Raw genomic sequence first — 18,266 nt, 5'->3', positions numbered from 1 at the left:
TCAAGCACATGCTGTATACCGGAATCACTCTTGTTCCCCGTGATAGGAGATTTACCACCCAAACTAGTCATTAGAATGCGGGAGGTTATAAGAACCCTGATCAGGGCTATTCTAGTGAACCATTAAGAATCGTATCCAAGAACGTGCTATTGTGAATAAAAAGAAAATTGATCCTTACAGAAGTATAAGGGTTGCAACGCCTATGCAGCTAATGTTAAAAAATAAATGATTACACTATATACACCTTTGATGGAATGTAAATCTGAGGGAGGTTAATTCAATACGTGCTCATCAAGGTGCTTGCCGGAATAGTCCTGCAAAAGTGTTCAAGGGTATTCATAAAAGAGTAAATTGTTTACTGAATACTATGGCTCAATTTCTAGCCGCCTGGCCAAAATAGTTGCCTACGATGAATATGCTATGGGGGTATATTGTGAGAGATCATCGGTCAGTACTGAAGATATAAAATGTAAAAGTTGTGGTACATTGCATTATTCTTTGCAGAAAACAATTAAGGTAGGTATACAGCAGTAAGGGTCGCAACATATATTGAGAATTAATTTTTAATGTGTATATATTGAATTAATTTTTAATGTGTATCTATGACACCAGAAGGGAGTCATAGATATGACGGGTGTATTCTTAGAGATTCAAAAAATTAGGTTTTCTGAAAAATAGGACATCATGTCCATCGTGCACAGTCATAGCATCAGGAGAACGGAGCTGGATGATAAAAGCAATAACAGATTTGTTGGACTACAAATTGTTTTGTGCGGCATCAGAAGAGGGGACAGAGAACCGAGGCTACGCCAGCAAGAAGCAAGACTGATTTGCAAATGTTGTTGCGTCCCCCATGGACTTAATACTGAACACTTATTGAATGTCTTGCTATAGGTAGATTTAAGACTCAGTTCTCCTGATGCTAGGACTGTGCACGATGACCACAATGTCCTATTTTTTTTTTTAACTAATTTTTCTAATCTTTAAGAATACATCCATCATATCTATGACTCCCTTCTGGTGTCAACCTGGACACATTAGAAATTCATTCTCAATATATGTTACAACCCTTACTGCTATGGTGTTAAGTCACTGTCTTGTATTCTTATAAAACTAACATTTATTCACTACGGGAAGCCAAAGCAGGGCTTAAAAGCCGTGCAGACTGCAAGTAAACAGCCAGTCTCTGCAGCATATAGCAGCTACATGTTGGGGGTGCACCAGACAATATCAATTCACACGGTACAACTATTTTTGCAAATTTAATGAGGTGATGTTCTGCTCCCCTTGATACTGACAGAAGAACAAACATCTCATAATATTTTATTTAAAAATGACAACTCATTCTATTAATTTTCCCAAACAATTCTCTGTGTGGTATGATTGCAAGATTTTCAGCACCTTCTCTCCCTCCCCTCCAGCCTCCTTCCATCCGTCAGGGCAGATTTGCCATAAAATATGCAGTCAATGAGTGTAGAGCAAGCAGATATATTTTCAAAGGTGTTAACACAGGAATGGCATCCATATCCCTTTTCATCACAACGCAACAGAAAAACAGATTAAAAAAAAAAAGAAGTGTCAATTTTAAGTTAAAACAGCAGAAAAATATCACAAGCTGTTGAGTAGAGAGGGAATATGGGAAGTAAATCTTGTGGATGTTCTGCAGCCTCGCCCTAATAAAAGGTGGAATAAGGAAAGAAACATTATGCAACAAAAGGGATCCAGACGTTGGATGCAGAATTGTATTGCATTGTAAATCTCTGCACCAGGAATACTTGGAACAGCACAGACCCCTCGTCTTCTCAATAATCGTCACAAATGGCCTATCCATTACGCGAGACAGATGTGTGTCACGGGTAGGGCTGGTAGCGACCATGCAGCAGCCTGTTTAACACACATCTTCCTTCACTCTGTAGCTGCTCAGCACATTTGCACGAGTACCTGGGAGACGGGACATTCAGGGAAAAGATATACATACAAGGGTAATGTGTTGAACAATGGATATTCGGTATGCAAAGTGCGCCTGTGAAGGACTTTTCAAAAATATAAAACAAATTTGATGCTAAAAGGCAGAGAAGCTGTATGCTCCTCTAAGTGTTGTTTAATTAAAAACAGAATCCAGCTCAAATCCTGCAGCACCGGCCGCTCTTATGTTAGCCACTCAGATGGTCTCAGGTTGGTCAGTCCCAAGATCTTGACTTCTAGGCTTTACCTTTTTGGCCAGCTGTGTCTGAAGCCCCTGTGGTGAAAAAACAGATATTTGAGACATGTCCGCCAACTTCTTTCTGCTAGTACAAAAACGATCAAGGTATCTTTACGATTTAGGTTCTTGTGCAAAGGTTGCATTTATCTATCCTAGCCACATGCACAGAATGCCAGACTACCAATGGCACTACTCTGCCCATGTGCCACTGAGGTTTGCTAAATAGACCGTTTATCTGCCAGTTATAAGCTAGAAAGCCATGAAAAACAATGTAGAGGTATCTACAGAAATGTAGGTCACACGTTACTTTGGACCAAGAAAGGGAGTAGAGGGGGGGAAAACAAGACACTCATTTAAGAGGGATGTATTTCTGGTCAACCAGGGTGCAGGAGAGCAGGCCTTTGAATCCAGGAGTACTGTGGAGAAGTAGGCAATGCCAAATATAGATAACCATCATCTCCCGCTAAACATGCATATATATCTGTACCAGATTAGATATAAAAAAAAATATCGAATTTTATAACAAATAGATAAAATAGACCCTGGATACAATCCGTTAAGGACTTTTTTCACAGCCATCTGGTGAGGGGTGTGAAGAGACCTCTCCTTAGTGGGAGGCCAGGATGTCTACCAAGTTAGACCAAAACACTGTCAATGGTAACGTAGCAGAGCAGTCAGAATTCACGCTGCTTGGGGTTCATGGTGCCATCGTAGTACAATTAGTTCCACAACTAACCTACTGTACTAATATATTCATTTATTTGTATACAGTACTAACATTAAAACAAGAAACTCAAATAAGTACAAGCAAACAGCTATTAAAGTATATAAGAAAATACTGTGTTGTGTGGAGGGAGTTGGTATCGACCTGAACCAATTACTGTGGCAATAGGACCCGAGGCGGCGGGCCAATACCGTGGGTGGTATTGGCCTGCCGCCGAGGGTTTTATAGCCATTAGTACCCCGGCCCGTTAGACCGGGGTACTATTGGAATTTTTTTCCGTTTAGAAATGCTGCCGCTTTTCGAAACAGAAAAAAAAAAAGTGAAAAAATGGCTGTCGGGAAATGGAAAACAGTCCGTTTTTCCTTTCCATGGCGGTCATCGGGAGCACTGGGAACAGAAGTGTTTCCAGCACTTTCGCTCTCAAGACAAGAAGAAAAAAGAAGGTAAGTGGGGTTAGGAGGGCACAAGGGAGGGAGGGGAAGGGCAAGGGATAGAAGGTAAGTAAGTGTGGTGGGGAGGGCAGGGAGGAAAGGGAATAAATAAATAAATAAAAAATAAAGCAAAAGCCTTACCAGAGTCCCCAGGGAGGCTCAGTGCGGGGATTGCCCTGTTTCGAGCCTCCTCATTGGCTAAGGGGCTGCGACGACCCTCACTGGCAACAGAGTACCCGGCACGCGCCGGATGCACCGGCGTACAAGGGAATACAGTGTGGTATGGCTTGCAAAAGAGCCAATCCACACGTTGTATTCTCGGTGTGCAGCGCGTGCCGGGTACTAATGAAAAATAGAAACCCCCTAACAGGTTAGAACTAAGCATCCAGAGGAGGGAAGAAAAAGGTTAAACATTAGAAATCAGGATCAGAGAACCGACAGACAGTACAATAAGTCAACAAATACTAAGCTGGAAGAGGTTCAACTTCACCCCTAGAAAACAAACACCACAACTACAAGTGGTTCACCTAACACCATTAAAGGGAACAAAGTGAAATGCAATGAATTATTATCGCAGGTCAGATAGCACAGTGAGTAGAGCGCTTGCTTTGACATCTGTGCAGAGCCTACCGTAGATGCAGGTTTGAATCCCGGCAGGGCCAAACTGAGCCCTTCATCCTTCCGAGGTCGATAAATGATAAGCAGCACTCAGATGCCTGAGGGTTTGTAGCGCTATAAAAATGCACATTATTATTATGCTAACATCTATACTAAATCACTGTTCTTACTAAAATTACACTTTTTTCAGGAACCGGGGAAAAATGTAAACATTTGGGTTAATACCTTAAGTTAAGGAAGTTTAAAAGTTTCCAGACATGCTCCTCTTAGGGGTCCACGAGCCAAATCAAATGGGTCTGCTGCAGTTATGAGGAAAGGTCTGCTTTTACCTCATAAGTGCAGCAAGAAAAGCAACAGTTCACTGGTGGGTCCAAGGAACACCTCCTGAAGGGATAGAGCCTAAGGTTCAAGGACTAGCAGGCCAGGAAGAGATGGTTGAAGGAGCACAAGGCAGGGAGTGGTGGGGGAGCTTTAACCCCTACTTCTCCTGGTGCCAGTAGACCATATGAGAACAGAACCACCTACAGGACCATAACCCCAGGGACAGGAACTCAGTGTGCCGTTTGCTCAGATTTTTGCGCGCACAAGTGAGTTTTGGTATCTGGTTAGCTGTGGTTGCAAGCTCCGGGTAGTGTCACTTGAACCCACAACCCAGCACAAAACCATATTTGGGAGCAGAGGGGGGTGCCATATGAGTAATCGGTGGTTGGTGGTGTCCGCCAGTCCCGCTATGGTGGTAGTGGAGCAGAGCTGTCAGACCACGACCTTGCTGATGGTGTGCACGGAGCTGCACAGATTTTTGGTGCCACTCGCTCGCTCAGATGGGTTTGGTTTGTCTGAGCTGCCAGGCTGACCTCATGTAACCATCGGCCCTCTTTCCAAAAGATTATTTGTGCGGCTTTCTCTCCATAAGCATCTATGAAACCACCCACAACCCGCCCCAGTCCATCCCCGCCCCAACAACATGTTTTTCTTAACTGTCCTGACCTTCGGAGGCAAGAGAAGCCTTTTTACTTCACTTGCCTTGCTAAACTCATCTGTTTTGGGAGCAATTATCAGTTCTATGGCCATCAGTGCAGGCAAACTCTGTTCTCCATTGTGAATTTCCCTGTTTGTTTTACACTGCACTATTCACCTAAGTGAGGTGAGATAGAGATACTTTGTACTTTTAACTTTGTGGCTAGCATGATGTGTCCAGCAGATATTTTTCTACTGTACCATAAAGAGGACCATATATTCTACAATGGCAGCCCAACAAGAATTTCGTCTGTCTTTTGGCCATCTTGTATTTTTCCCTTCTTCCACCCATTAGGGTTGGTTTAAGGGCAGAAATTCTATTTTTGACTCCTATGTGGTCTCCATTTATTTGTCCCGCTTTCTTAAACCTGGTTTGGGAACTCTTCCATTACTAGAATTTTTCACAAAATTGGAGTAAAGCTGTAGACACAATTGGGCCATTGCTATTTTTTCCCTTTTTGAAGTCCTATTTTTATCCCCAATAAAACGTAATCCCCAGTCTCACTGGGGACCACAGCTCACATTTTTATTTTGAGCGGGAAGATAGCTCAGCTGCAACGTGTTCGCCTTGGAAGCAAGACGATACGAAGCAACACAGGTTCGATCCCCGGGTCCACTCTTAGATACCTCTGGGTATTTAAGCGCGTTATAAACATGCAACAAATCTTTTTTAAAAACACAATTACGCAACAAACAAAAAAAAACTATTCCTGTAACAGCGCCTCGATGCCTTTGAGCTGTGTGAGCGCTTTAAAAATGCAAATAAATAAAATAGGTGGCGCTTTAGGGAGAAATGGCATACGAGGAGAGACACAAAGCGTGTAGGTGTTATGGATTAGCATGGCCATGGGCCATCGTATGGGTGGGCAAATACCAATGGCCGTTCCTGCCCCTTGCTGCCCAAAACACCACCTCACGGGAACTCAGCGCTTTCTTTAATCAAGCCTTACCATCAAACGGCACTAAGTGCCTGCCAGTGTTTTCTCAAAACTGAGTTTATAAGTTAATTGGAGTTGTAAATGCACTACTGGGGTAATACAAATGTCTTAATCAGGTCTGCCTTCAGCCACTCCATGTATAAGCACGGTTAACCATGCCATCCTGCTCAATCATCTCTGTGAGGACCTGGTTATCACTGATCAGGCCCTGGCCTGATTGACCTTGCGTTCCTCTCTGATCGACGCTCCCAGGTCCAACTTGGGTCCTTCCTTTCCTCTATCTCACTTTCTACCTGTGGTATTCCCCAGGGGTCTAACCTCTCTCCCTAGTTGTTCAACCAATACCTTGCACCTCTTGCCCACCGCATTGTCGCTCTCTACTCCAACTTTCAGTGCTATGCGAGGACACTCAGCTTGTTTTCAGGCTACCCTCTGCTACCTCTTCTTCTCTCATCTCTGACTGTCTGCTATCCAGGAGTGGTGTGCCGCTAACGATCTCTGCCTTAATGCCAGTAAGACAGATTCTCCTCATCGACACAGCTGCATCCTCCTTTCCCGTCACTCTCTGGTCAGCCTCCCTTTACCCTCTTCCTGCTCTCACCTGTGAGGCCAAGAACCTTGGGGTCATCTTCGACTCCACACTCTCCTTTTCTCCTCACATCTCCAACATCTCTAAGAAGTCAAACTACCAACTGCACCTCCTCAGAGGTATTCTTCCTTTCCTCTCCCCAGAAGCTCATTGTCTCCAGAGCTCTGGTTCTCTCTATTCTGGACTACTGCAACAGGCTCTTTCTAAATCTGACTGCTTCTACTCTTCGCCCTCTGCAACTCATCCAGAACAGGACTGCAAGACTTGTCCTTGGCCTCATGCCCAGGGATTGTATCTCTCCAGCACTGAAATCTCTGCATTGCCTCCCAGTGGCTGCAAGGATTAAGTTCAAGACCCACTGCATTGTCCACAAGGCCTTCTGGGGCCTGGACCCTCAATACCTCCAACTCTCTCTTCGTAAACACCTTTCTGCTCAAGCTCTTCGCTCCTCCACCTCCAACTCCCTCAGGGTCAGTCGCTTCTCCAAGCAACTCGCTGCTTGGAAGATCTCCTTCGACTGGGGCCTCCCTCTGGAGCAGCCTCCCTGCCTCTCTGAAACTCGAGGAGAACCATCTCCAGTTCCGGAAGCACCTCAAGACTTTCTTCTTTGCTTCTGCCTTCTCTCTTCCTCTCCCCTTCTGATTATCTGTCTGATACTGCACTGGTCACCTGGCTAACCTCGGATTTCGGGCCCAGGACCCTACCCGCCCAGTTGCACACCTGCACTGCCTCCCGGCAACCCTTGCACTTTGGTCTGTATCTGTAACCCTACAGTTCCCCTACCTGCACTTACCATAGCACCTGCTTGCTGAACTTGTTATTGTTTTGATCCCATGTACAGCACTGCCCCCTCCCCTCTCACCTCCCTCCTCCCCTGCACTTGCACAATCTCAGTGTCACTTGGCCTAGTAAGATCGCTGTCTGTCCTCCTTCTGTTCCCCCTTCCTTGCCTAGTCATGCCTTGAAACACTTGTGTATAGGCACGTTACAAATGCCATATCATATCACTAAGCATGTCATTCACGGAAGTGCTGTTAAAAACAAGCATTGAAAAAGCCAACAGTTTTGACTTGTGTATAAGTATTCGCCATATGCCAGGCACTGCCTTTAGATGCCCAGGTACTTAGACCATTTTGCACCTGCTACCATCAATAGCCAGTTAATACCACTGTGGCAGGCAAGTGCCTTTCCTATGCCTACACAAACAACCAAACTATTGGCATTGCCAATGTTTGTTTAATTCATGCATTTGCTAAGGTGCAGCCTTGAGGAGCCCATAAGGCACCCAAGGTGGGGGTACTACTAGGGGCCTCCTACATCTAACGGAGCAACCGTCTACACCTAGATAGGTGTAAGTGAAAGGGCTGGTGGAAGATTTTTTTTTTCTTTTTTTTTTAACCTGTAGTGTAACATGGCTGCCCAGTGATCTCACCCTGTGGGCATTTACTAACCGGCCCTGAAAGTGACAAAATGGTGTTTTGTCCCCTTATTGTTTCTCCTAGAAGCCCTGAGGGAATTTCACCTTACCCTTGCAGTCTTTGTACTGGAGAGATGGTGCAGCCATATTTGGGCATGGGCTACGTCCAGAGGTCCTTCCTCAAGACTGTTGCTTATAGATCCCACCCATTGTCCTGCCTTTCGTCTTCAGATCAAGAAATCCAGGGGTCAGGTTCAGAGCTGCAACATCGCGTAAGGTACGGTGGTGAAAAAGTTATTGCTTACCTTATTCCAGCCAGTCGCTCCAGAGCATTGGAGTGCACCTAGAGGTGCCCAGGGCAACCCCATCTTATCCCCAACTCAAGCTGCTGCTTGTGTCCCTTTAGCAAGTCCTTTAACATGTATTCCAACATTGGTTAAGTCTTCTTGTTTCTTCTTTCCTAGAGACTAGAAAGTATCCACAGGAACCTTTGACTTCTGCTGCTTTTTAAGACTTTAAGCCTCTCTGAATTGCCATTTAGCTAGGTTTGCGTTTTGCACTTTAAAAGACTTGCTGTGCAGGGAAACTGCCTCTAGAACCTGAAGCTCTGCTAGTATAACACTAACCAACTGTTTTCCTTCCCAAAAATCACTCGTGTGTATGCTGACCAAATGCAATTACTGTATTACTTTGTGGGTGCACGCTATTAGGCCGGTCAAGCTCCTGTAACAATTGTACGTGTTCAGCAGCTACCAACTAAGAAGTGGCCTGTTGAAAGTATTGTATAGTATAACTATGTGTGTTGGTTTATTGTGCAGTATTTAACAGTGACTCTTGTGTAAATATAATTAATTTATATTTGAATATCAATTTATGTGCAAGTGTTTCTTTGATGTGCAATACTAACTAGGTTAAGTGTACTTGCCTACAGCTCACATCTTCCTCTTAAGATGAGCCTGACTGCTCTGCCACTCTACCAAAGTCTGCGAATAGTACAGACTGATACGAAGAGTTGGGTATCTACAAACTACTAGGATAGCTTCCTAAAGTCTTACCTCCAAGTGGGACTTCAGGAAAACCCCCCTAACATTGGGTTCGTGAAAGTAGGCGTCTTCCAGATCCAGCAACGTCAGGAAGTCACCTTCCTCCAGTTGGCCGAGCATGTGCTGCAACGTGACCATCTGAACTTCTGTGACTTCAAGTACTTGTTGAGGCGTCTTAAATCCAGGATCGGCCACTACCCTCCTGACTTCTTTCAGACCAGAAAGTATCTGGAGTACACACGGAGCCCTGGAGGCGCTGGGGGATGGGCTCCATTGCCCCCTTCTTTAACATGGCGTGTGCCTCCTGTAGCAGTCGTGCCACGTGCTGTTCTTGTGGAGCCACAGGAGGAATACTAGGACACCTGCATTGGAACTCCAAAGCGTGACCTTGCTTGAGAATGTCCAGCACCCGTCTGTATATGGTGATGCACTTCCAAACGCTGATGAACCTCGCCAGCCGGGCTCCCACTGGGGTGCACAAGTTGGGGCCCCAAGTCCACAACCATTTCAGGCCTGCTTCGGAGCCGGCGGCCTTGCCTGCATCAACGCTGCCTTCTGCCGCCGTATGCCTGTGAGCGACCTCTGTACACGTCTTGAGTCGTGGAGCAGGAAGGTTGTCGATAAGGGTTGGTATACCCCTTAGATGACCTGCTGGATTTCCCTCTCGAGGAATGAAAGGACGGCCGGTGCGGTTGCAGATTCCCCAGTGAACGTGCCTGCTAAGTTTTGATTGTTTGTAGCGGCTCGCTGTTGGTCTTGCCAAAATGTTTTTCTCCATCAAACAGCAGGTCAACCACCTTGGATTGGACGTCCGGTCGCAAATTGGTGGGCGTCAGCCATCCTTGCCGACGAAGAGACACTCTGTTGCCCATTTGGCAGAACCCTGTGTCTGCAATGTCCACCGCTACTGGAATGGTGTGGTCCGAGGCCACCTCCCCATCCCGGAACAGGGCCAGGGCATCAAGTTTGTCTTCAGGGAGGAAGTCCAGAATAGGGTCAAATGTATATTATAGTTCCAGGTCATAGCAGGACTGAATGGCCAGGGCATTAGACTTAATGGTGGAGGCTGCAGTATAAAGGATCCTTTTCCCCATCGCGTCCAGCTTCTTCCCCTCCTGGTCAGGGGGCACCATGGATGCCGGCGATGGGTTCGCCGAGCACTTCCTGGCTGCGTCAGAGGCCACCGAGTCGAGAGAAGGCTGGGACCTCAAGCACCTGGGGGCAGAGTCCGGGACCATGTACTTCTTAAGTCTGCCCCGCGTGGGCAGAGCAGTGTTTGGGGTCTTCAGAGCCAAGCCTTCTTCCCAAATATCATCCAGCAAAGAGACGGACATGATGGTCTTCCAGCTGGACTCACGTAGTTGGTAGTGTGGGATGTATTGAGCCACTAGGCTCTGCCCTGCGACCTTACTGTGTGCTGTTTTCACCAGAACCAACAAAATGGCTGCAAAAAGCCCTATGCGCGCTTAACCTCTGAGAATTGCGCAGTGAGACCGGAAAAGTTGGCTGCCATTCTACGTTGCCTATGTCAGTGGTAGAACAGGAGACCCCACTGCCAAAACCTGTCATTGGGCTGCCCACAGAGGGAAAATGGAACTACCTGAAAAGGCAGTGCTTTATTGCTAGGAAAACCAAAGGTGCTCTGAAATCCCTTTTTTTTTCCTTGGCTGCTGAAATTGCGAAATCATGGTTCCCAAACATCAGAAAAGACCCAACATCCTTGCTGGGTGTTAACCATCACCTTATTTAAAGAATCCACCTAGGCACACAATGTCAGGAGAAGCAGATTTCATCACAAGAATATACACATTAAAAAAAAGGGCTTGCCTGGGAAAATCTGTCAGATATGGGCGCAGTACCGCCGCCTGCCTGCATGACAGCTGTCAGTTAAGTGCATTAGGAGTTTAAACTTGTGCATTAAAATCAAATTGTGATAAAGAAGTGACTTGCCATCAAAAGCCATAAGGAACAAAGGGCTGAGGACTGTGCTGTTTAGCTGTGGCAAGTGATTCTACCTGGAACTATGCTGTGAAGGAGGTGCGTGTGCCTGTACCTTTAACCACCAACTACCAACTAGATCACCTGGTACAAAAGGCCGCCTCGGTCGCCCTTGCGGCGCTAAGCCCTGAGGAACAAAGAGCTGAGGACTGTGCTGTTTAGCCGTTTGGCGAGTTGCAAGGTGCAGACTCCATGTCTGACAGTCCTCAACTAAGTACGTTGCCTGTGATGTCTTCACCGAAAACTCGTGCTCAGAAGAAATGCGAGGACTCTGTTTCGACTCACAGAGCAGTGCCCCAACGGAGTCGGCAGACCAAAGTAAGTAACTACTACTCTTGTGCATCAACGAGTGAAGACACTGACACGCTTTCTCACACGAAAATGTCTGTCGCCTTTGCCGTACCAGTAATACACCCCAGCCTTGATGACGTATTCTGTGAAAAGCTAACTTCCAACACACTGGTGTGGCAAGGCTCACTGCAAACCTCACACTTCGGAAACTCATCAGAGCAATCAGAGCAAGGTAACTCTGAACTTGACACATCAAGAGCACATGAGGTACATGATGCACTAGAAGCATCTGACACTGGCACTACTTCGATCCATACAGAAAGCCACACAACGTTACCTCTGGCATGCTGTGACTGTGGTTGCCGGAAGCGAGCGTTCGCGGTCTGTGGCGCGGCTCGATTCGGAGTTGGCAACACAAACTCTTGAGGTTTCGTCTGTGTGTCCCACCCGACGAGGGGAGCTGCCGTGCGGAACATGTAAGACTAGATCAGCCGAGTGTCGAACAACCGATACCGGCTCCAGTGCCTGGCCTCCTCCGAGCGCTAGTTCGCCGGTAGATGACCCGCCCATAATCCCCTCTCACAACCCAGAGTCAGACGCTGGAGGCTCTCGAAGTTGCAACACACCAAATTCAAACATAAATTCAGCTGAAGAGACATTTGGCGGTCGGGTTGTGGACATGCCTAGCAACCCTCACACAGGCTTGCAAGTCGGCTCTGTGACGTCGGAATTAATTAACAATCAAAACGCGCGTCGAGACTCTTTGGGTCTTGTAAACAATGTGCTTGAAGTTAATTACACTGAATAAAGCACAAAAAACCAACAAATCTGATATACTATCAGAGACCAATATCGAAGGGGCGAAAATCTAATTGAAACGGAACACGAGAATAGCCGACCCCTGTGAAGAGTCAGCGCCGATAATTCCTTGCAAACGCGCAAAAATGTCTGAAACAGGTGAACAGACTGCGCTCCCTCCTGACTTAACTGGCTTACTACCTTTGTCCCAGAAAAGGCTAAGCACTAAAATGAAGTGCCTGGAACACAACAATGCCACAGTTGTCGAGCAGTGATAATTCTGACACTGACTCGGATTGTGAAGAGACTACCGACTCCTCCATTATTGAACGTCCATTCCCGAAAATTAGAAGGAACAGAGCCAGTACTGACAGAGTGTCCCATCGCCTCAAAACATCGGCTCACAGCTCCGCGGCAAATATCGCAATGTCGTCTACGGGCTTGCAAGAACTGTTGCTATCTACACTAACCATCTCCCTTGCCCCATTCATAAAGCTGTATGAACATCTACATGAGGCTTTACTCAACTCTAAAGTAGTGAACTTGGAACAAATATGTGGTCACACAAACAAGAAGCAGCTTGAGGGCACATCAAAATTAGACGAACTATATAAGTGTATAAACAAAGGAGCAATGATGCGGTCGACAAAAAATTACTTGCCAAAGTTGCAAAGGAAGCACTCGTGTCATTTAAATGGGACGGAAAAAGACCACTCTCAACAGCAAACTGGAATGGACCTAACGCTTGTACACGATTGGTGACAGATGAAGAAATTCATGGAACGGGCGACAGTGGTGACACCTCACACCTATTTGGTTGCCTGTTAACAACAAAGTCTAACTCACCACAGTCGACCCCTAAACCTCCTATTGAGAGGTCACACGTTCAGACAACAACCACGGAACCCTCAAACCTATCAACAAGCAACAATAAGAAACAGCTTGTCAACTAGGAGCCCAAGTATACCACTGAGCACGGAAGCTTCAAGCCTACATGCAATTCCAATCATCGAAATTGCTGATGTATCATTTCATACTGCATTTGAACAAGCAAAAAGCTCTGCAAACTTAGCATTAAGGGATCTTCAAGCTGAATCGACATCTACCACGCAATCCCAGACTGAGGGCTCAAATCTGGTTGGGCTCATTTCCATTTCAAACACAATTCCAACTCTATTCTCTATCTTTAATAAGGAGGCGGAAACACCCTTATGCAAGGGTGTTGGTAAACAACTGACCGCACCCAAACGTAAAAAATGTAAAAGCCTACCTGCAAAGAAAGGCGACAAACAGAAGGGAGCCCGCAAATTCCTTCGTAACATCGAGGTGGTACGTGTGCTAGCCACAGAAAACAAAAAACAACTGTCTAAGCCTACGCAAAATCAAGTCTCCGTAATTCCGCCTGCCACTGAGTGTGGAGACAACTTAGCCGACAAAGAGTACGGAGCAGGAAATTTCAACCGAACTACTAAACATATCAACTTACGATGACACTGAATGCGAGGACATTGAGTCCACTACCTTGTCCTGTGAAAAACCACAAATTGCTATTGAGACGCAAACGGACACTCAATCCGAAAGAGCACCCACGGTGGGAAGACTTGTTCTCACTGGGAACGATGTGCAAACACGAGAAATTGTCGCACCAATTAAGGCGGCTTTTTAGAGACTTCCCTTGCACAGCCCAGCCATGGAAACACTAAGGAGGGAGTTCTGCCGACCGCGACGGCGCAGCCGAAGGGTTCTATTTTCTTGACAATGCAGGCGAAACGACAAGAGTTAAATAGAATTCATCAAACGCAAAAGTGCATGGACCTTGATCACGGAGACTGAGACCTGAGAGAGAGCCAAGCTCAAGGATGTGAGGAAAGGGCTGCACCTCAGCACTCAAAGCAGCCAGCGAGACAAAATAAGGATTATCCAAAAAGAATTTACAAAGGAAACTACATACCGAAAAGGAGTGCTCCTAGGGGCTCATTCAATCAGCCCTTGGTCAGATTACTGGTCGAGCAATTACAGTCCTCCGACAACCTGATCCTAAATCGCAGGATCATCATAACACTATTACACCATGTACCGGGACTATGCGCGATCAGCTCCGACGACTTGCACATTGTTGAATTTCCAGAAGAGTGCCGAAACGACAAAGTGGTGCTTCACATAACCTCTCCCCTAATAGCCTCTTTTATCTTGGATGCAAACGTGTCCTTCTCCTTAGGCTTTGATGTCTATAAGATGCAAGACGGCCTGCTGGTAGCATCAACAAACGATCAAGACGTGCAATTACATTCTTCAGAATGTGCTTTGACCACTTACAACTCACCAACGGGATCACCTGCAGTAGCCTCGAATTGTCCCATTGGACGCCCCACGTTATCTTGTAAGGCTTCAAGCGACGACGCTTTAAAAACAAAAGCAATAAACAAATATCCTTCGTTCAATGGAAAGAAACGTGTCTCATTTGCCAAAGGTCAATGCTCAGAAGAAAGCGACGCGAGTAAGCAGATCTGCATAACTATACAAGGTCATGAGAAATCTGACGACTTAATGGCCAACCCTCACACAAGTAGCCTCCACCATGAAGTAGCACAAAACTGGCAATGGGTGGCAGCAACACTGAATAGTAATCAACCACAATAACACCAGAAGGAGCTTGCCCGTCAGCAATGTTCATCAGGCTCCTGGAACACGCAAGGCTTTAGTCACCTGTTTAACAGTGAGTGGTTGGGTGACTTGTCCATTGCCTGTTTACAGGAGACTTGGCTAAGCGACATCCCGACTGTAATGGGCTTTCAGATCGCTGTAAACCCTGCCATACGACCTGAAAAGGGGCGCCCAATGCCCGGACTTATAACGTTGGTAAGAAGTGCATCTGGCTTCAACATTTCTAACTCTGTAAACCACTCTCCATTTATCCAAGAATCAACAATTACAGAACTGATTGTGTGTCTTTAGTGATTGATCAAATGACGATCATTAATGTATACTGGAATCACGGAAGAGCGGCCTGACAAACTTTACGCTCAAACAACATCTGGAGTTATGGGCAGACCTTTGCGTGACCCTTTTTCAGAGAGTAAACAATCAAGGTCAGATGCCAAATTCATGGAAATCGGCCGTGATTGTGCCGGTGTATAAAAAGGGAGATAGAACTTGCCCAAAAAACTACCGACCGATCGCCTTACTTGACGTCTTGGGAGAGATCTACGCAACTATGCTACAAGTCAAGTTAGTCAAGTGGGCTACACGATGAAATCATGTTGACATCTGACAGACCGGCTTTGTAAAACACATCTGATGTTCGCTGAATCTATTGCTGCTCAATTTACTGAAAATGGAGGCAATCAGATCACAAACAGTTGTATACCTTGCCTTCATCGACTTCTCTTACGCTTTCGACACGATAGATCGAGAACTGTTATGGAAAAAACTGAGTACATGGGGCTGTCCTGATGACCTCTTGGCTGCAATAAAAGATCTACATACCGGCACCTATGTCAGAGTAAGATTATACCAAACCGGCACTTTGTTACCACTGATCGAAAGATTTAAGGGAGTCAAACAGGGTTGTCCCCTGGCAGCCGCGATATTCAGTTTGTTTATATCTGACATCGGCATTTCTATCGATGCCGTAAGATCCTTCCCGCCAAAGATGCATGGATCCAATCTGTTGGCTCTTGTATGCAGACAACCTCATTCTACTGGACTTAACACCAATTGGCCTGCAAAGAAAAATCAACACAGTACAGCAATATGTGGTTGAAAACCATTTACTCATTAACACAAAGAAATGTGAAATCCTTGTGCTGAAAAATCTTAAGTGGTCGGAGAAGAACGACAAAGAGCCAATCTTGGTTTATGGGACAAGAAAAACTCCTGATATCACCCAGCGTAAAATACCTTGGAATGTTCATTAGCTCTAGTCTTAACGACGATCCATGGACAACAGCGACAAAACGCAAATGCAAACAACTGGCAAATCAAGCCCTAGTGCTAAAGAAAAGATTTGGAAGGTTTTCCCTTAAAGCAGTCCTACGATTTTACCAACAAAAAGTAATACCAGCCCTAACGTATGGGGCAGAAAATGCTTTGGGCTGTTCATGGGAGTTGTGGTCAATGCTTGAGAATACCTTTTGGTCAAAAATTCTGGGTATAGCGAAAGGCACTTAGATGGCTTCAATCAAGTATGAACTATTACTAATCTCTATTCACGCACGAGTATGTTGGAGTCTGCTATCCTTGTACCGGAAAACAAAAGCTTGCGAACAAATTCCGCAATTTGCCATTTTTCACAATGCTGGCTCGTCAGCCCCAGGTGTTTTGGCAATGTGGTTGAAACGCTGTGAAAGCTTAATGTCAGAGTACGACATCAAACCAGAGTTGCTACAGGGAAATCCGGACGCAACAAAACTAAAATTGTGGCGCCTGGACTGGGAGTCGAAATGCTCCGAAAGAGGGGCCTCGAAGCTACTGAGCGAAGTGCCACCGAAGGCTCGGGCATTCAACAGTTTGCAAAAATATATTGAATTATTTCCAGATCCAAACGCAAGGAGGTTGTTCATGTGCTTTCGGCTTAACATGTTTAAAACTAAATAACGCTTGAGAGCATGGTCAGCTAACGCGAACTTGAACCCTATGTGTCAATGCTGTGCTCAGGAACCAGAAACTCTAAAACATCTGGTGCTATTCTGCTCAAACTTACGTAGAGAACCCGACTCCTGGGTATCTGGAGCGAGTGCCATCAATCCCTCAACGCAGATGAGTAGTAGCAACACATGTTCAACGGAACAGACCTGAAATTGATACTGCCGCTGACAAACTTTTTGGCGATAATTGAAAAGCGTTTACTCGTCTAATGTGGTGGACTATAAGAGATGTAAAGAGATGTAATGAGGACTAATTAATTGTCTTATTTTAAAGGTTTGTATGTAAACCAATAAAATTAATTAAAAAAAAAGCCATATAGGTTGCCATTATTTAATTTCTATGTTGAAAAAGACTGGAATTAGAGGTATGTTTGCCTGTTTTTAAAATTGTAACTTTAATTTCAACAAAGAACAATGTAACAATTTACTTTAAAGTAACCTGATTCTGCAAAACTTCAAAGAAGCTTCCCCCACTGGGAAACACACCACCCTTCTCCTTCCCACCAAAAGGGCAGGAACTCTCAGTCGGATTGCTAACGAGGGGGGGGGGGGGGGAGAGATTTTGCTCTGCTGCTCTGGGGAGTGACAATAGACTACCTGGATTGAAAGGGTATGCAAATTGACGTGTCAACAAAAACTCCTACCAGCAGGAAGAGAGGCCTGGATTGCTCTTGGCCCAGCAAAACTTTGGGGGCCGGACAGACCGATGTATATCCTTAAAACACCAGAAAGTATCTTTTTGAAAAAGTCTGACAGAGAACTGTGCCAAATTGTAAAAATCTGTAAAATAGCGTTCTTAACATGAAATTCTGGTCACATTTTGAAACTACTCAGAACTCTGTACTATGTTCAGGGTCTTGAATACAGAAATTGTGATTTTGAAACTTCACAGGATTATGCCTAGATGTCATGCGCATACATGTATAAAAATATGGACAAATCGGACATTGGGTACCCGACCAAAAGCGTGAAAAACGGTCAAATCTGAAACGAAGATCTCACCGAGATGGGACTCGGATGAATACTTGCTCCACTAAATCTGTGATGTAAATATGTCATTGCTAGCAAGTTGGTAAAATTGTAAATATGCTTTATATGAGAAATAGATTTACTGTGCAGAAACAAAGGGGAAGTTCTCCCTGTATTGTAAAATACAGCATCATCATGACACCAGATTTTCTTCTCAAATCAGGGGAGAGGACAGACCCTAACCAATAAGATTCCTAGAGGGTGTGCCTAGTATAATTCAGCCTACCCACCCCTAAGGGAAATACATAAATAGAGACAGCTTAGGACCTAGACACACAGACACATTCACCCGTCAACTGATTGCTGGCGGAGTACTTTGCAAGAGGAATCCATATACAAGACTCCAGAACTTTGAAAGCAGAAAGGCCCATTTCCAAAGCTGAACCCTTCTCAGCTTGGCCTTTTAAAATCCTGAAACCAGATTTTACCCTAGACCTCCAAGGGGAACAACAAAAAGAACAGCCTGGCTGTGCTGTTTCTGCTTTCTTGCTAGACTCCAGAGATCCAAACCAGTAGAGCAGAGC

The 18,266-nt window shown here is 45.4% G+C and overlaps 1 protein-coding gene across 2 annotated transcripts in view; it reads right to left on the bottom strand.

Annotated features, from left to right (window-relative positions):
• Positions 1–1,249: 1,249 nt before the first annotated feature.
• EXOSC10 (exosome component 10) overlaps positions 1,250–18,266 on the bottom strand; it is a 1,010,963-nt gene continuing 993,946 nt past the window's right edge. Inside the window, exon 25 of one of the 2 annotated variants that reach the window (XM_069609938.1) lies at positions 1,250–2,239. In XM_069609938.1, the coding sequence (XP_069466039.1) occupies positions 2,209–2,239 (31 nt within the window). In that variant the 3' untranslated portion in view covers positions 1,250–2,208. The remainder of the gene's footprint in view (positions 2,240–18,266) is intronic. The other variant, XM_069609939.1, reaches the window with a different exon arrangement.

Source organism: Ambystoma mexicanum, chromosome 8, assembly GCF_040938575.1.
Source record: "Ambystoma mexicanum isolate Mex_15411 chromosome 8, UKY_AmexF1_1, whole genome shotgun sequence".
Lineage (NCBI taxonomy): Eukaryota > Metazoa > Chordata > Amphibia > Caudata > Ambystomatidae > Ambystoma > Ambystoma mexicanum.
This window is presented reverse-complemented; position numbering and strand designations above follow the sequence as displayed.